Raw genomic sequence first — 18,396 nt, 5'->3', positions numbered from 1 at the left:
TACTCCCTCTTGCAGAGCTTACCTTAACAGGGCTTCCCTGGTGGCGCAGTGGTTGAGAGTCCGCCTATCGATGCAGGGTACGCGGGTTCGTGCCCGGTCCGGGAGGGTTCCACATGCCGCGGAACTGCTGGGCCCGTGAGCCATGGCCGCTGAGCCTGTGCATCTGGAGCCTGTGCATCTGGAGCCTGTGCTCCGCAACGGGAGAGGCCACAACGGTGAGAGGCCCGTGTACCTCAAAAAAAAAAAAATTGAAAAAAAAAAAAGATTACCCTAACAGTGTTATCTTTTCAGGCAAATGTACCGAGGGGACCTGCCTTCCCTTCCATAACGAGCAACAGCAGCTATTGCCGGTCAAGGCTGTGAGTTCTTTGCCTTTTCCTCATGTTTATCTAGGAGCTGTTTGGTCCACTGAGTCCAATGATGCTGTTTCTTTTCTTTAGTGTGGCATTTAAGCACTGCTTGCTGTCTGCCCTGTGTGTGGTTAGCCAACACCCTCACCATCAATAACTAGCTCTATAACTTGTATAACTCTGCTGGTCACCTAATACTGCCCCCTTCTGCTCCTGGCCTATTGTATTTAAAATAGACTTGGTCCTGGGAGAGAGAGTGAGGAAAAGCTCAAGGTTCAAGAACATATTCCATGCTCCACTTTTATGCCAGTGTGTTGGCACCAGACACCAAGCTGCATTAGTCCTCAGCTCAGTTCCACTGAGGAAACTGCCTGTGGGGTTTCTATAAGGCAGTCTGGCAAATGACCTTGTAATAGTCTACCCACAATCCTCTTGCCAATAATGCTATATGGTTCCGTCTCATTTTTACTTCATTATTATTTTTTTAAGTGTTGGGTGTTCGTTGCTGTGCACGGGCTTTCTCTAGTTGCAGTGAGCGGGGGCTACTCTTCATTGTGGTGCGCAGGCTTCTCATTGCAGTGGCTTCTCTTGTTGCGGAGCACAGGCCCTAGGCACGTAAGCTTCAGTAGTTGTGGCACGTGGACTCAGTAGTCGTGGTTCACGGGCTCTAGAGCGCAGTCTCAGTAGTTGTGGCACACAGGCTTAGTTGCTCCGCGGCACGTGGGATCTTCTCAGACCAAGGCTCGAACCCGTGTCCCCTGCATTGGCAGGCGGATTCTTAGCCACTGCTCCACAAGGGAAGCCCTCATTTATACTTCTTGTGCCCCAAGAGCCCAAGAATCAGCCTGCATCAGCCACAAAATAGCTGAAGTCCTCTTGATGATTGTTCATACTTGAAAAGCTTCTCAGAGAATCACAAACATAGTCTAATTAACTCCCTGATTCAAAGGAGAGATTTCTGAGAGGAAGTCTTTTTTTTTTTGGCTGTGACTCTCCTGAAGGAGTCTTCCTATTGGGATCAACTGTGAGCAACCCAACGCCTCTAGCAACTGCATGAGGCCTGGTCTACTGATTGTATCGAACCATCTAAAATGGAATCTGGTGACCCTAGGGAGGATCCTGCCAGAAAATGAGTCACGAGATGTCCTTGAACACTTAGTCAGCTTTCTACGCTTCCTTGTTTAAGATCACGATGTTGGTGACGTCTCTGAAATCCTGTGGCATTTCTCAATGGTCCATTCCACAGATATGAAGTATCCTAAGATCTGAGTAGCTCCTCCCACCCCAAACTTGAAAATACTATCAATATCGAGGACAATACCATCCTATTGGAATAGGGACCAGTAACTATGAGGTCACATTTTGTGGTGTGTCTATGCTATATATGCCCTCTCCCATGGTTTTTGTCACTTTGAGAAGAGAATGTGAGAGCTGGGCAGGGAGAGGGCAGGAAAGGGGCATGAGGCAGGCATACTCAGACAAAGAAGAATGGAACTCGGATTCCTCTACAGTTTATTGTTACAGCAGAAGTTGTGGGAGACAGGAGGGCGCCCCCCACACATAATGCACTGTGGTCAGAACCCCAAGGCAGCCCTTCCCACCGCGATGCCAAACCCCAAGCAGCCCTGCCCAGCTTGGCTCCCTCCCCGCCTCCCACTCTAGACACACACTGTCTAGACAGCTACCAAAGTTAGAGCAGCCAATGGCCCCAGCCCCCTTCCTATTGCCCAGCTCCAATCCTTCTGTCACACTTGTTCACTGCCCACCACTTCCCATTCCAGCTTCCATTTCCACACTGAATGTTTCTGTCACATCCTGAGGACCACGAACCCATAAGCAGTTCTCCCGACACACATTCATTTAGGCCCATGCCCTTCAGCAGTCTGAAGGGTTCATGAGAAGCCATATCAGCTTTGGTGAGTGGTGCCCCGGCCCCGAGCCCCCGACTCTTGCAATATGGCAAAAGGAGGCAGAGTCTGGAGGAGACGCCACGGACAACTACAACAACCTCTCATCCCTTAGCTACAGACACCCAGAGTGGGGAGAGGGGATACGTGCCTTCTCTGCCTTAACACCATGATGGAGGGGGGTCATTTAGGGGTCTGGGTCCCTAAGAGATATTAGGACATCTCTCCCAGGAGCTGAGGGGAATCACAGGTTAGAGGTCAAGGTTAGGGTAGCAATCAAAGATCAAGTTCCTCTCCACACACGATCTGCCCCGCTTCCCTTGCTCACTCTGGCCCAGTGCCCTACGCACCTCCCAGGTTAGTGCTGGGGGAGATGAGGGCTGGGTCCTACACCCAGGGCAACAAGGGTCATTCAACAGGAGACCTCCATGGTGTGCCCTGGGGGCCCTGAAGGGAGAGGCCCAGACTCGCTGCTCTGGGACAGGGTGCGAGAACGGGATCGGTTGCCATCCAGGGATGCGGCACTGGTCAGGGAGGCTGTGCGAGACCGGGACAGGCGAGTCATGCATGACGAGGCCACTGTGGAGACAGGAGGAGAAGCAGGCAGTCAGAGAGGAAAGGGGAAGAGAGGCTGGGAACTCAGAGTAGGGTGCCTGGCTGGAGATGAGAGTTATAGATGGGGCCAGGGAGTCAATGAGCTTGATTTTGCAGATGGTTGTAAATCCAGGAATAAGCCTAAATGGGTTGCTCCCCTCAGCGCCCCTCCCTCCTCCTGTGCCAACACCCCTTGTCCTCATGACAGCCTCTGACCCACATACTCACTATAGCCCATGCCTTGCAGGAAGTACTTGAAGGCCTCGGTCAGCTTGCCTGGCTGTAAAAGTAAAACGAGGAGAGGGAGACAGCGAGGGGAGGTTAGAAGCTGAGCTAGAGCTCACGGCCGTGGCACGTTAGAGATGGGGTGTGTGGCAAAGCCTATCGTTCAGGGCCACTAATAGCCCACCCCACAGATGGCAGGGGTACTCACCTGAGTCAGCTGGGGCTGACCTCCGGAGTCAGCCATCTGTTCAGGAGACAGCCATCCAGAAAAAGTGATACACACATAAATAAAAAGCCATGCCGAGAGGTAGAAGAGGGTCTCTCTTCCCCAGGTTCCCCACTCCAGGCCTTTAGCGTATTTTTTATTTTTTTTTACTCCACCCACCCACTTGCTCCCATGTAGGACCCTGGAAGCCTAGCAGCTGGATGTAGAGAGGATCTATGGCTCTGGACAGGGGGCCAGGAGTCAGGCTGGGCGTGGAGTACGGTTACTGACCTTGAGGAAAGAAGTCTGGGTGGGGTCCAGTTTTGAGTTACATTCCACCTGGAGTAAGGAAGAGGCTGAATGAATGAGGCCACACTCTCTGTGGCCCCTCTCAAACAAGGAACCCAGGGACCCAGACCCAGTTTCTTTCTTATCAGCCCCCTACCCATCTCCTTCTTACCAGGAATCAAACTCTTATGCCCCAAAGTTGCTCTCCCTGTCCCAAACAGAGCTTGCCTCTTGGCAAGACAGCCCTCTGACTGCCACCCTCCCTCACCCACCCCAAGATTCCCTACTGACCACTGCATCTTCATGGGGTGCTTGGTCTCCTACCACCAGCATCACAGGGCACCTAGAGGCATAGTGTCGAGGAGTCGGCGGTGAGCCCCTGGCACTCCCTCCCCCGTCTTCTCCCAGAAGAGCAGCTGGAAGATGTTGGCTCCAAAGAGGAAACAGCCTTTTGAACCTCACTGACCCCACTAACAGGGTTCAAAGTGGTAAGACCTAGAGGGTCGTGATTTGCTAAATAGGATGGAGCGGGGGGGCAGGTGACAAGAAAATTCCCTGGCAAAAGACTCTCCTTCTAAAGGATGGAAGCACCTAGGGAAGATCCAGGGAGAGAGGCAAAGCTTTATCCCTTAAAGTCTTACTTGAGGGTGATATCGCTTCCACGCTCAAAGTTCAGGTCTCGGCGACTAAAGAGGGTGCAAAAGAAGAGTAGGAATTTTAGGCAAGTAGTGCTATCCATCCAGACAGAAGCCAGGTCCCCCGTGAGGAAGTTATCTTCCTCCCCAAAATTAGAGTCAAATATTGGTGATTACAGGTGGGAACTGAAGGAGAAGGTGAGACAGGCCTCAAGCATGAGCCCTATGGTCATTTGTGCCCAAGGTCCCTGGTCAGAGGGCAGTGAAGGGGATGAAGGGCACAAAGACACGAGATCATCTAACTTCTGCGAATCCAAAAATCTAAGGAAGTAACAGGAGCAAGGGGACCGGCTCCTCATAATTCTCCCCCTTGGGTCTGTCCTGCAGCTGCCCCAGCTCCCCACCGAATCCTGCCCGCCTTGCACGGCCTACTTCCCAGCCTCCCCTCCCCTTCTCTGTGCCTCCCATGACCCCGTTACTGCTTCTACATTTCTCTTACATGCCCACTCACTTGTTGTAGCTGTTCCAGTACAGTTCAATGTTCTCCAGGTTGGGGGCATGTGTAATGATATTTCTATACTTCTGTATCAACTCAGAATTTCCAGACAGCTCTTCCTGAAGGAAAGAAGAGGGAGAATAATTAGGGCTGGGAAGGGAAGTCAACAGTTACTGGATGCGAAGAGGCAAGCCCTCTTCCCTCCCCAGATCCTATCCCAAGTAAGGAAGTCACCCCAAGCATTCCAGTCCCTGCTGGTCCCCTCTACTTCTTCCATCTTCCACAACCACTTACCTGGCTGAAAAGATGTCCAAGGATCATCTCCGGAATGGAAGAGGTGAGGCCTGTTAGCTACGTGGAAAGGGCAGGTAAGAAAGCTCAGGACATTAGGTGGAGAAAAGACCTAGGCAAAGTGACATGGCTTCTTTCCTGCTCCATCCTCCCTCCTTGAAGCTCACAGGCCAATCAGTTATGTTGTTAGAGCCTGAATGGACCCATACGGGGGAAGCCCGCCCTAGATCTCAGCGCACAGGCCCCTCCAAACCTTGTGGGCTGCCCAGTCCATCCAGCCCTTGGCATTGGGATCGATGTTGATGAGGACAAGACCCTCGACAGTATCCGGGTGGGTAAGCTGAGGGGCAGTAGAAGCAATGGAAATCAGAGGCATACATGGCCTTACCCCTCCCCGGTGAGCTCCATCCACCCCAGGCTGCACGGGGCCTGTCTCCCCACCCTCTTACGCACGTCCTCCCCCTAAGCACACACTAGTAAACAATACTCTGCCTGGGCCTTGGACCTGCCTTTCCCTCGTCTGGGGTTTTTTATTTCTTACAGCATATCGCGACAGGACGTAGGCCCCAGCTCCAACACCGACTCCAATTATTGTGAAGAAACTGTGAAAGGGAAATGTAGGTCTAATGGGTCCTGGTGTCCAAAACTTTGACTCTCCAAACTCCTCACCCTCCTTCCCAAGGCCACGGGCACAAAGGACAGAAAGGGACCTTCCTTTGGGGGATGCTGTAAAAGAAGGTGCCAAGGAGCTAAAAATGGACACTGGTGGTCAGCGTCAGTCCCTGAAGTCTTCCCCCAGCTCCCTCTGGGAGAGTGAGTGTCTTGAAAAGAAACACCTGTTCGCCAACCAACCAGACACTGTTTCTTATGTAGCTGTTTGTCCATCCTCAACTTTCAGGAGCTAGTTCAACTTGTTCTGTTTTAGTTCCTGGTTCCTCTAGAGGAACTGGGAAGAAGGGAACTTGAAGCAAGATGTTAAATAAAAGATACAACTTTAGTGAACAACAGGAAGAATGGGGAGAAAGAGAGCCAAAGGGTGAACCAGAGCTGCCCAGGGCCCTGGTGCCCAGGAAAAGCCAAGCCAGGGACAGAGCCCAGCATCATCAGCACTACATGTGCAGCAAGGAGGCCTTGCCTGGTTTCTTTCTTTTCCTTCTCCCACTCCCCTCACACACAGGGTGCCGAGGGCACCAGGTGTGTGTCTGGAGGAGGCAGAGGGGGTGGGAGGGAAAGACAGGTCTGTCTGGTTCCTCGGGGATTGTGCCACCCCCTCCTCTTTCTTCTCTAGCTTCCAGATCAGAGAAGCCCCTCCTCAGCCTGAGGCAGGGCCAGGCACACAGCTTCCTTTTCTTCTCCTCTATCCCTTAGGGCTACTCTGCTGACTCAAGTCAGTTTTCCACACCCACCCACTTCCTCTCAACAATCAGATTGGAGCGTGGAGAAGGGAGGGTACTTCTAGTCCACACAGAACTCGCCCAGGAGCCATGGTGGGCACAGGAGCTCTAAGGGCCACCTTGTGCTGGAAAGAGAACTCTGGCTTGGAGGGGTCCCCAGGCCTCTCACTTTAAGTACTGCAGGATGCAAGGGATCATGTCCGCAAGCTGGTCCAGAGATGGGTACTGATATCTGGGGAAGAAAGGAATGTTGAGGAAAATAGCAACCTGCCCTTACGGCCCCCACCTCAAGTATCCTACTCTTCCTCTCCCAGAATTACCACTCGCCCTCCCTTCCTTCTTCCCCGGTCCGATCTTCTCCATGCCTGCCATGTGCCTCACAGTCTGATGAGGAGGGAAGGAGCTAATTCTCACCCCAAAGGGAACACGGGAGCCCCCTCTTCCATTCCAGGGGCATCCACGTGAACCCGCACGAAGTTCTGAATGATTTCCTGCATATCCGCAAATTGAAACAGCGGCTGGAAGCAGGATTTATCTAAAGAGAATCCCCATCGCCCCAACAGTAGAATTAGACAGGGAAAATGTCCCCAAGTCAGAACCCACCCTCTTTCTTTCATACCACAGTCAGGCTAGGAGAGAACTTTTCCTTGACGTGCCACATGGCTCCCTTCCCATACTGACCCTTCCCCTCACACCGACCACCGTTTTACCCTTCCCCGCAGCCTCTTCCCAGAAAGAAATGGGAGGGGAAGTGAAGGTCCTTACAGTTGAGCCCCACATCGTGGTAGGTGAGTATCGCTGGGCGTTTGGGTTTGGGGGTGCCATAGACAGTAAAAGTGATGGGGCCATAAGGTGTCTCCACAGAGTGAGTCTGCAGGAAAACAGGTCACACCATCAGGTAGGAGTTAGGCTAAGAGGAAAAGAGGCAGGGGAGGAACCTCCACAAAAGTCAGGGAGTTGAGGGGAGGCGGGGAAAGAGAGGAGACGGGAACCAAAAAATAGAAACAGGATCGGCAAGAATTCAGTTTAGGTAAAAATGACACTGGAAGATGATTTTGAGGGTGGAAAAGAATAATGAAAGATCGCAGAGCATCAGGGAACTCTGAGAAGGGAGGAGAAGGAATGAAAGGGAGAGATGGGGACAGGAAAGGACTGGAATAGAAGGAGAGGAAGCAGAGAGGTGAGAGAGCCACGTAGCGGCCCTTTCCTTCCTGGGGAGAGGACAGCCCCTCCTCCCACCTGCGGCTGCCCCAAGCTGTTACCTGTCCCTGGTCCAGGAGGATTCGGGCAGCTAACTCAGCCTCCTGGAGAAAGACACACACGGACAGATACACACAGAAACACACAGCCACGCAGAGTCAGATGGAGAGACAGATACAGATAAAGAAAGGTAGGTAAAGAGAACAACAGAGACCAAAGACAGAAAGATTGACAAAAAGACACGGAGAGGATGAAGGTTAGCGTAGTTACAGGACAGAAGCCTGGACTCTCAATTGTGGTGTATGGGGAGAGAAACGCGGGTAGACGTGGAGAAAGCAGGGGTGTGGTTAGACGGAGATCATGAATTTGGGAAGGTAAGGAGTGAGGGGGATGCCTGAAGGTCTGGAATTCGGCCCTGGGAGTCAGAGGGTCTCTGATAACCTTGGCCACCTCAGGTGTCTGCCCCGGCAACAGCGGCTTCTCCTCCGTGATCTGCACCTCCTGCAGCTCCGCCATGGTGGCCTGGCAGGGTGAGGAAACACGGAGACTGGGGAGGCTGGCTCCATACCCCCGCACCTCCTCGAACAGCTGGCTTCCTCTCTCAGCCCTGGACAATAGGGCGCAGAGGGCCCCAGGAGCTGAGGACTACTCCGGGACACAGAGAGAGCCTTTCCTGCCCCCAACTCCAGATCCAGGCAGCTGGGGAGGAGGGCTTGTGCAGGAGGGCTCAGGACACCACTTCCTTTTAGCCTGGCCATCCCCAACCCCCCTCAACACCCACACCTCCAGACCTCTCTCCCCTGTCCTGGATGGAAATACCAGAGTGGGGCAGTAGTGCAGCTCGGGTGTCCCAGGCTATATTTAGGGGGCCACCCCACACTCCTAGTTAGTTAGGTAGGGGGTGAAACTCGTGGCTCAGTGACTGGGTACTCTAAAGATACTAAGGATGGGTAATGAGAGTTCACCATGGACTGTGACCTTCAACTAAAGCCCCAAAGTCAGCAGCGCAAAGGGAAAGGGGCTAAAAATGACCTGAGTAACATGACCAAGAGGGGGAGGGGGAAACAAGAAAAGAAGGACAAGGGACATCTGTGTCCAACTGACTCAGTGCCTCCCTTCCTCTCAAGACTCTTCTTCCTGACTGTGAATAAATTAGCATATATTCAATCTTTGGGACCAGGGCGAGGAGCAGAGCACCTGTGCAGACCAGCACAGTAAAGGGCCAGCAGCCTGGGGGTGGGGTCACTTACTGGGCTCCTATTGGCTGTATGCAGTGGGGTTAAGGGTCAGGGTTCTCACTCCTCCTGGCTCTGGGGTCTGAGAAAACAAGGCAATGAGGTGAATGACATGGGAGACAGACCCTGGGTCTTTTAGGGACAGAAAGCCTAAGCCAAGACCTGGACTACCTGGGTCACCAACCCTTGCCAGGTCACTAACCCTCCCCAATTTGTACCCCCAAGTCCAGTGAACAAGTCTTCCCTAGGCTTCAGCTAGAATCAGTACAGGCTGGAGTGGTCTTCGGAGCAACACAGAGAGCAGGTATCAGTCCAGGCGGGGAGGGGGGGGGGGCGGCTGGGAGAGGAGAGAAGGAAGTGCTGATGTGGAGGAAAGAGCATGGCTTGTGTCAGAACCTCTGGATTCTAGTCCGAGGTTCTGCTGCTACCAGTGTGACCTTGGCTCAGCCTGTCACTACTCTTGCCCTCAATTTCTCATTTGCAAACTACAAGTGGGGACTAGGGGATCCCCAAGATTTTTGACAGCTCTCGAGTGAGATGGGGTAGCAGAGCACGGCTGTTTCTCTCCACTATTTAAAAAAAAATTTTTTTTAAGCCTCGTGCCTTCGCTTCTCTCCTCCACCCAGTCTCGATGTGGGTCCGCGAGTGGAGAAGGGGTGAGGCAGCGGAGAGTGAGGGGCGGTCCCACAATCTCTTCCCAGCCTGCCCCGACGACCTGCAAAGGCCGAGCGCCGGCTGGGAAGGGATGAGTAGGACAGAAGGGACTGACTGGGCCCAGCCCCCGGGACCTGTCCCTACGAGTCCCTCCGCTGCGCGTCCGCGTGGGGACTGACACGCTTGCGCGGCTGGCGCGGAGCGCCCTGGACCCCGAACACAACCTCCCGCACGCCCCAAACACGCCCTGCAGCCCGCGGAGCCTCCGCCTTTGTGCGCGGCGGCCCAGCGGCCCTCCCAGCGGGCCCCTTCCCGCGAGCCGTCATCTCCGAGGGATCGGGATCAAACCGCCCTCCACCCGCCACCGGCCCCTTCGGCGCCAGCCAGGCCCCGCGGCCCCTCGCCCGCCCTTCCCCCTACCTGCTGCCGCCACGGCCGCTTCCACCTTCACTTGCCTTTGACTCCCCGGCCCGCCCCGGCTCGGGCTCCCCACAGACCCGCCCCCGGCCCGCCCTCGCCCGCCCACGGGCCGCCGGATCCCAGCAGATCCGCCCCAGACCCCTTGTAAACACGCCCCCCTTCCCCCCGCCCCAGGCTGCCTGCCGCTCTGGGAGGGCCTGTGCTGGGGGCCCGAAGGGAGCTCTAAGGAAAGCAAACTGCTGGGTGCTTCCAGGCTCTGGTCCCGGCTACCCGCAACGGGGCGGCTGTGGGGTACGCGGGGATCCCTTAATCCCGCGGGGGATCCCCACGCCCGCCCGCAGCACTGCCCCCGCCCGTGACCTGGCTCTGCCTGTCGCACTCAGGCTCCTTACTTCGCCCCCAGACTCCGAGGTGGGGACGGGTAAAAGGGAGGCGAATCCAGGGCGCTGGCATCCCACGAATTTGACTCCACCCGCCCGGAAACAGAGTACTAGGTTAAGGGAGGATCGCTGCTGAGGAGGCGGGGGTCTCGCCCGCTGGGAGGGGAAGGTGTGCCTGCGCGGACTGGGCGGTGGGGGCTGGAGGTGGGAGCGTCGAGGGCGCAGGAGTTCCAGCTCGGGGGCTCCCAGGGCCCTTGGTACCTCCTCTCTCTCCGCAGTGTCCCGACGCCTTCTCTCCGGCCGCTCCCTGAGGAGTTGGAAAACAAGGCGGGGAGGGGGGTACGGGGAGTGCGGGGGGCTGCTATAAATAGAGGGAGATCGCGGGAGCGGGGGGGGGGCGGGGAGAGGATGGCCAACGGGGACTCCCGGGTCAAGGCCCCAAGGGGGGGCGGAGGAGGGGCCAGGGACCCCCAGGCGTTCTGACTCTTGGGTAAACAGGCGCAGGGGTGGAGTTAACTCTGTGGAGGTGGAGTGGGGGCTTGGGGAGGACGCAGTGTCCTGGGCTGGGACCCAAGAGACCCTGTGGCTTCCGAGCTAACCCCTTCTAGTCTGGCCCAGAGGACGGTGAGGCCAGCTCGGCCCGGCGGAATCGCATCGCCCAGGCGCTGGTTTCTCAGGCACTGCTGCGTCTCTCAGGGCCTGGGTGGGTTTGACGTCCTGGACCCCTCACTCGCCCTGCCCTCCCCCCACTTATATGCACCCTCCCTGTGCCCCTAAGAGGAAATCCACCCAGAAGGGGATCGTTATGTGGCTAAAGGGATTCAAAGTTGTCTTAGACAAAAGGACACCAGACTGAATTTCTCCCCACCTGCACCCTTTCCAGGCCCCCTCCCCCCCTGAGGTCCCCACCCTATCCTCCTTCAGCCTGGCTCCCGAGTTGCCATTTCGGGGGCTGGGCCCCAGGCCAGTTGGGAACAATGGCCAATGGAACTGGAGCTGCCAACTGCAACACCAGCTCAGACTGCCCCCACCAAGACCCCCAAATTGCCTGCCCCCTCCTGCCTGGGAACTGCCCACCACCACCACCCTCACCACTCACGACCCAATCCCATCCAAGGAACATCAATGCCCCTTTCATCCCCACTTGGCAGGGTCTATTGGAAAGGAGGGCCCAAGAGGGAGGAGGTGACCCAGAGTAGAACCGGTCAGGATCAAGCCCAGCTTTCAGCAGCCCCACATCTAAAGGATCTCCCCTAGATCCCCCAATTTGGAGCACCCAAGTTTTCCTCCATTCCTTTCCCCCACTCCCTTCATAACTATTTACCCAGAAACTGGCACAGAAGCTGGGTACCCTGGCTCCTCTCCTAGTCCCCTCTCCCCTCTGGATGTCATATTAACACTCTCCCGGACAAGGAAAAGCCTGCTGGAATTGGGACTGTAGATAAAGATGCATAAGACAGAAGAGAGATTTCTCCAGCCCGACTGCAACTGGGGGAGAAAGAGAGCCTAGGGTGAGAGCTTCTGCCGGCAGCCTCCTCTGATGTGTCTAAAGTAGTGTTACTTGGAGTGGGGGAGGGAAGGACCTGGAGGTTCCAGCATCTAAATTCGTCTCTGGGTCAGGATGACTCAGGGGGAACCTGATAAGGGGCCAACGCAGGGGCAGACAGGAGTTGGGAAATTTCCACTGGGATCTGTTTGCGTCCTAGGCTTGGGGTCTCAGCCTGCCACAGGCAGTAATGAGGCTGCTTCTGATCTAAGATGGGGTTCCTCCTTGTCAGGGCAGGTCTCAGCCTGGCCCAGTGTCAGTGGCCCAACAAGAATACTTCTGTCTCTAATTTCCTTCTCTTGGGCCAGAAGCAGCTTCAAACTATACCTTCCAGTAAGCCACAGTTTTAAGTACCTGCTCCATACAAGCCACTGTATAGATGGAATTCAAAGAAGTGTGATGTCTAGTCATACCCTCTCTAGAGCATAGGATCCAGTAGTTGAGTGAAGGTATAAAGATAGAAAAAATTAAGAAGTGATGTAAATATAAATTAATTGTTTAGACAATAAGTCCTATAGCAATAGTTTCCCACCCTTTTCAAGTGGGAGATCAGAGATTTCCATTTCCAAATGAAGGTTTTAGAATCCCCTGATGGGGACAAACCGTGAATTCAGCAATACTTTCAAATAAATTTGTTCAGTCTTCTGATAATCGCAACATCTATGCATCTGTGCACCTACATGTGCAAAGCTTATTATTTACTCAACAACCAGTCTTCTGTGTACATACAGATTGCAGAGGTCCTTGCAATAACTGAGAAACCCTTGCCTCAGGAGGCTGCAGCCCACAGGCTAGGAACCATTATCTTAGTATAATTCAGAGGAGGAAAAGGGTTGTTTTCTTTTAAAGCAACCAGTGCTCAAGCTGTTTCATTTTGGGCTTTTTAAATGAATTTATTTTTTACTTATTTACTTTTGGCTGCGTTGGGTCTTTGTTGCTGCGCACGGGCTTTCTCTAGTTGTGGCGAGTGGGGGCTGCTCTTTGTTGCGGTGCACGGGCTTCTCATTGTGGTGGCTTCTCTTGTTGCGGAGCACGGGCTCTAGGCGCGCGGGCTTCAGTAGTTGTGGCTCGCGAGCTCAGTAGTTGTGGCTCACGGGCACCAGAGCGCAGTCTCGGTAGTTGTGGCGCAAGGGCTTAGCTGCTCTGTGGCATGTGGGATTTTCCCAGACCAGGGTTCGAACCTGTGTCCCCTGCAATGGCAAGTGGATTCTTAACCACTGTGCCACCAGGGAAGTCCCAGGAAAAGGGTTTTGTTCCTAGGGTAAACCCTATGAAGAGTACAACAATGGAGTACTTGAGTGGTAAGGAGGGGCATTCTATCCAGGCAGAGAGAGATCATGAAGGAAAGTTTTGGGACAGAAATACACAAGTTACTAGGATGAATTGAATAGTAGCTACTATGTGCAAGGTAATTCCCATATATTATCCCCTAATACTATATAAAGTAAGTACTATTGTCCTCACTATACAGATGAAGAAATTAAAGCTGAGAGATGTTTAGTGACTTGCCCAAGGCCACTCAGCTAGTAGATGACTTACCTAAGACTGAAATCCCCAGATTCATTCCACTCCAAGGTTATTCCCTCTCCACTAGGCTTCAGGTAGCTTCTGAAGCATATAATGATTAGGCCATTATGGCCCCAGATGAAGAGTAATGTTGATGAAAGGTGGGTGATGTTTGGTAAGGTAGAGTGGAGCCAAGTGTGAAGGTCCTTGAATGACAGGTAAAAAGGTTTGGCATTTCAGAAAGGTTTGAAGATCCATAGAGTGTTCTTGAGTAGGAACAATGGATAAATAATTGTTCTGTGAAAATTAATCTGATGGGGGGTTTAAAAGAGATGGATTATGGGGTGGATAGGGGTGAAGCATTTGACTTAGGAAAGAGGTCATTTAGAAGCCAGGATAATCAACTAGATATGAGATGACAGGGACTTGAATAAAGTGTGGGAGGAATAGCAATGGAAAGAAAGGAGTGGATTTGTAAGACAAGGGAGATTATAGGAATCGGTGACTGATTAGATGGGAAGGAGAGGAAAGTCACCAACCTAGTTCCTCTCTTTTAGGGGCCCTGAAGTTCGTTCATCTGTATGGTTTCCAGCCAGAGAAAAGGCCAAAGAGAAACCCCTTCTGAAAGAAGAAACAACACATTTAGAAAAAACTGAATAAAATTATAGCATTACTTTAAAAGAAAAGTCGGGGGGTGGAATTCCCTGGCGGTCCAGTGGTTACTCAGTGCCTTCACTGCCGGGGCCAGGTTCAATTCCTGGTCGGGGAACTAAGTTCCCACAAGCCATGCAAGGCAGCCCAAAACAAACAAACAAAAAAGGAACATCCTTGACCTGCACAGAAAATTATCTAGAGTCTGAGGCTCAACCTCACCCTGACCCACCCAGATGTGTGACCCTCCAAGGCCCGTGCTCTTTCCACGTGGGGCCCAACTTTGGAAGCCACTTAAGCTCCTATTACACCTGGTCTGCCAAACCCAGCGGGATTCTCCATGTTGGTCACGAACCTGGGCCTGGAGACTAGAAAACAGGACAATGTTGGACTGATGTCAACCTGTTTCCATTAACTCCTTCCCTGAGCTCTCCTCAGCTTTTGTTGAGGGACAGAGCATAAGGCAATTTGATCAAGACCCAGAGGACTGGGTCAAGCGGGGCTGAAACCATGAGGGAAGCTTGATCACCTGCAGAGATCAGGAGGTTGGCAACATGCTCAACGCAGCATGCAAGGTAGGAACCTAAGAACCCCACCCCCAAAGATTAGGGCTGTAGCAAGGGCTGAAAATTATGTCACAGAAACACTGCTGAGGTCATAGAACTTCCTCTTCTCCCCAGTCTTCCCACTGCCACATAGTCTCCCCAGCCAGCCGGCTCTCACAGATCTGCACACACTTACTTACAAAGGCTGGGAAGGATCAGACACCATCTGGGTACTCTCAGGTACACAGAAGTGATGGGGCAGTGGGTGGTGGTGGTGATTATTCAGTATGTAGGATCCACACTAGTATCGCTTGTACTGGGAACAGTAGGTCAGATGGGAATCAGAGGGAAGGGGGGAGGGAGGGAGAGGGAAAAGGGGGTTTGTTCCTGTTGCTGATTCTGATTTTACTTTTTTGTTTTTATAGGATTTACTTTTTTTTTCTTAATTAATTAATTAATTTAGGGCTGTGTTGGGTCTTCGTTTCTGTGAGAGGGCTTTCTCTAGTTGTGGCAAGCGGGGTCCACTCTTCATCGCAGTGTGCGGGCCTCTCACTGTCGCGGCCTCTCTTGTTGCGGAGCACAGGCTCCAGATGCGCAGGCTCAGTAGTTGAGGCTCACGGGCCTAGTTGCTCCGTGGCATGTGGGATCTTCCCAGACCAGGGCTTGAACCCGTCTCCCCTGCATTAGCAGGCAGATTCTCAACCACTGCGCCACCAGGGAAGCCCCTGATTTTACTTGAACCTTCATCATTATTACTCCTTAATCCTCCCTTCCCCTCCTCCCTCACCCCCGAGTCTCCCCCCATACTGTTCTCCCCCACCTCCAGTTGACCATGGCATCAGAAGCAGAAAGAACATTCCAGCGGTTTGCTGTCTTTGGAGGATCGTCAAGCAGTGGCACTGAAATGAACAACAAGAACTTCTCCAAGCTGTGCAAAGACTGTGGCATCATGGATGACAAGAAGGTCACCTCCACTGACGTGGACATCGTGTTCAGCAAAGTCAAGTAAGGGACCAGAGACGGGAGCGGGGGGTGGTGAGTAGAACTAACGAGGTGGTGGGATGCGGGAGGGCTTCTGGCACTGTGCTAGCCCCTGTCCTCAAGGCACTCAGTGTGTAGAGGCCCTGTCTGAGTAAGGGGAGGGTTGGACCTTGGAAGGTGATGAGTTCATGTTCCTGAGTTCCTGAATTTCTGTCTGACTGATCAGGGCCAAGAATGCCCGAACCATCACTTTCCAACAGTTCCAGGAAGCAATGAAAGAACTGGGCCAGAAGCAGTTCAAGGGGAAAAGCCCGGATGAAGCCCTGGAGAACATTTATAAACTCATGGAGGGCAAGGAGCCAGCTACCACCGGTGTTACTGTGAGTGAGTCTTCATTCCTGACCCCTGACCCTACTTCCCTGAGTCCCTGCTGCTCCTGTGTCCCTTCCTCCATGCCGATGTCCCTAACCCCTGCCAACAGCAGCACTGCAGGGAGATAGGGCAGAAGGCCTCTTGGCACTGTTGGTATTGAAACAGGCTTTAGAGATCATCGAGTCATTTCAGAGGTGAGGAAACTGTGAGAGGAAATGACTTACCCAACGTCCACAGGTATTTTAATAGTAAAACTTAGACTCATTCCCAAGCGTCCAGGATCTGGGTCAGGCAACTAGGGCCTGGCGGCTTTGGGGGGACACTGAGTGCAGACGACTTGGTACCTGATCCCCACTCCTCTTCTCGCTCTTATGTAAGGTGAAATATCTGACTTCCTCCCTGTCACCCGCCCTCTGCTCCCTACTTGTCCCCTCTCTACTAAAAGCTCTTCCTATTCTAGGTTTCAAATAGGGCCTTCCCAACAGGACAGACTTTGTGTTTTAGGTCTGGGGTTGAAGTCCTCTGGCTGCAGCCTAGTCAAACTAGCTCCTCTGGAAGCAGAAAAATCCACACACACACACACACCTCCCCCCACTTATTCCCATAAACCAGATTTCTTCCTCGCAAGTGGATGGTTCTTATTATAGTTCCTGCCTCCAGCTGCACCTGGGCCCTAAGCAAACAGCACCATGCCAAGGGTTGAACAAGAGCTCTGAGAACTAGTTGAACTGCTAGAAGTTCATCTCTAGAGAAGGGGCGTGACAGTGGAGGGGAAGGGAGAGGGCTCAGACGCCTCATCCTCTGGCTTGCAGAAAGCAGTGACGGTGGGAGGGGTGAGCCACCTGACGGACACCAGCAAGTACACGGGCACCCACAAGGAGCGCTTTGACCAGAGCGGCAAGGGCAAAGGCATCGCGGGACGGGAGGACGTGACTGACAACTCAGGCTACGTGAGTGGCTACAAGGGTGCTGGCACCTATGATAAGAAGGGCAGCAACTAGGGAGTAGCGTCATCTTAGCCTGCTGGCCCTCGACCCTGCATCTTTAACACCGGGAAGCTTGGGGGACAATAAACATCTGTGTGTGCAGCAGCTCATGGGCTCTGTTTTCCACCAGGGTGAGGGAAGAGGGGCCCCTTGGTGCAGAGACAGAGAGAGGAGCTGAGAAACCCAAGGATGGGTGTTCTCAGCACCACCCCCTTTACTCTACTTGGCCTCCCCGCCATTAGGTAGCATCCCCTTCAACAGCAGCTTCTAAGAACACGGCTGAGGAATATAGTTGGAGATAAGAGAGAAGCTAGATGTGGAGGCAAAAGTATTTGCTACTTGTGTTCACATAATACTGATATCCATCCCCTTCGACCTGCCAAAGGGGAGTAGAAATTCCTGATTGGAGCTAGTAGGACCCAGGTATTAGCAACTAGACCCTTCCCGGTCCCTCCACCTTCCTAATCTGTTGCAAGCCATGTTTTGTTTGGGGAGAAATAGAAACCAGAGAGGGTGGGCCAAAGATCTACTTAGCCTAACTCCTGTTATGAGTTTATTCTAGAGCTGATGGGGAGGGAGAATCCATTTTCAACACCCAGCCTGGAAGTGAGTTTTACCCCACCCCACCTCCATCATGGTAGACATGGAATGGAAGATCCTACTGACTGCCAAGGGTAGCCCAGGAAGATGGCCAGAGGTGGGTGGCCTCCAGGACTCTGAGAGTAGGAGTTCTGGTGCACTGAGGAAAAAGGAATGAAATCAGAACTAATTCAGATGTGTTTTTTTATCTTTTTATTTTGCAGTGATTCACAGGCAGATGCAAAAAGTACAGACAGGTCCCATGTACCCTTCACCCAGTTTCATCCAATGGTTATATCTTACATAATTCAGATATGGTTTTAAATCCTTCTGTGACTACAGCTGGGCCCACTTCACCCCTGCCTTGTCAGAGGCAGATTCTGGAGTTTGGGGGATGTTAGGAGGAGGTTGGGAAATAAAAGGATGCAGGAATCTGGGGGGAATAGGTCAGAGAAGATAATTTGGAAATCCAGTGAACCAAGCTGAGACGGATGGAAGGAAAAGAGGTCAGAGAAGAATAAAGGGTGACTAAAGAGGTTGGATGTGTAGGGCAGAGACTGCAATGGGCTCCGTGGTGGAAGGAGGACAGAAAGGACAGGTTACATGAAAAGGAAATCAGTGATTCCATAGAGAGGAACAGACTGAGAGCTCGGGGGAGGGAGCGTGGCCTGGAGAAATGAAGCTAATATGACTCTAAGACGCTCAGGGAGGTTCCTATAGCTGGAGATACCTACCATGTGGGTGAGGGAGTAGAGGGAATCATAAGGGAAATGGGGAAGACTGAGAAGGGAAGGGTGGCAGGGAAGGGGATTTGAGACTCGGAACTGGTACCATGGTGTGAGCTGAGGCTCTGGCCTCCAGCCACGATACAGGATCTGGCCCAGTAGATGGACTGTCACTGCCAACTGGACACAGTCAGCTTCTTGGGTGGGTGAAACTGTCTGTGAGAGAGGGAG

The 18,396-nt window shown here is 53.1% G+C and overlaps 2 protein-coding genes across 10 annotated transcripts; one reads left to right on the top strand and one right to left on the bottom strand.

Annotated features, from left to right (window-relative positions):
* Positions 1-1,845: 1,845 nt before the first annotated feature.
* On the bottom strand, positions 1,846-10,662 carry NDRG2 (NDRG family member 2; the record flags this gene model as incomplete). Of its 6 annotated transcripts, none has more annotated exons than XM_082647814.1 (17): positions 1,846-2,836; positions 3,080-3,131; positions 3,285-3,320; positions 3,573-3,620; positions 3,861-3,912; positions 4,211-4,255; positions 4,716-4,819; positions 4,995-5,051; positions 5,245-5,331; positions 5,533-5,593; positions 6,555-6,617; positions 6,800-6,920; positions 7,151-7,256; positions 7,648-7,689; positions 8,027-8,107; positions 8,836-8,902; positions 10,536-10,662. In XM_082647814.1, 15 exons carry the CDS (start codon positions 8,099-8,101, stop codon positions 2,670-2,672), a joined length of 1,116 nt encoding a protein of 371 aa, XP_082503940.1. In that variant the 3' UTR covers positions 1,846-2,669. The 6 variants fall into 6 exon arrangements, with proteins under 6 accessions (XP_082503940.1, XP_082503942.1, XP_082503941.1 ...); XM_082647816.1 differs by lacking the exon at positions 10,536-10,662 and adding an exon at positions 10,287-10,343; XM_082647815.1 differs by lacking the exon at positions 10,536-10,662 and adding an exon at positions 9,895-9,983.
* TPPP2 (tubulin polymerization promoting protein family member 2) lies at positions 9,004-16,951 on the top strand. Of its 4 annotated transcripts, none has more exons than XM_082647822.1 (4): positions 9,004-9,124; positions 15,349-15,527; positions 15,730-15,883; positions 16,688-16,951. In XM_082647822.1, exons 2-4 carry the CDS (start codon positions 15,355-15,357, stop codon positions 16,874-16,876), a joined length of 516 nt encoding a protein of 171 aa, XP_082503948.1. In that variant the 5' UTR covers positions 9,004-9,124; positions 15,349-15,354; the 3' UTR covers positions 16,877-16,951. The 4 variants fall into 4 exon arrangements, with proteins under 4 accessions (XP_082503948.1, XP_082503949.1, XP_082503950.1 ...); XM_082647823.1 differs by having other exon boundaries at positions 9,046-9,124; positions 15,317-15,527; XM_082647824.1 differs by lacking the exon at positions 9,004-9,124 and adding an exon at positions 10,072-10,185.
* Positions 16,952-18,396: the final 1,445 nt, after the last annotated feature.

Source organism: Grampus griseus (assembly GCF_964374135.1).
Source record: "Grampus griseus genome assembly, chromosome: 2".
In the NCBI taxonomy this organism is placed as follows: domain Eukaryota; kingdom Metazoa; phylum Chordata; class Mammalia; order Artiodactyla; family Delphinidae; genus Grampus; species Grampus griseus.
Note: the sequence above shows the minus strand (reverse complement) of the source record. Positions and strands in the feature narration are given on the sequence as shown.

Coding starts and splice junctions, on each gene's coding strand:
- TPPP2 (XM_082647821.1), top strand. CDS start 14,532: ATGCTCAACGCAGCATGCAAG. Junction 14,553..15,348: donor TGCTCAACGCAGCATGCAAG/GTAGGAACCTAA, acceptor CCCCACCTCCAG/TTGACCATGGCATCAGAAGC. Junction 15,884..16,687: donor CAGCTACCACCGGTGTTACT/GTGAGTGAGTCT, acceptor TCTGGCTTGCAG/AAAGCAGTGACGGTGGGAGG.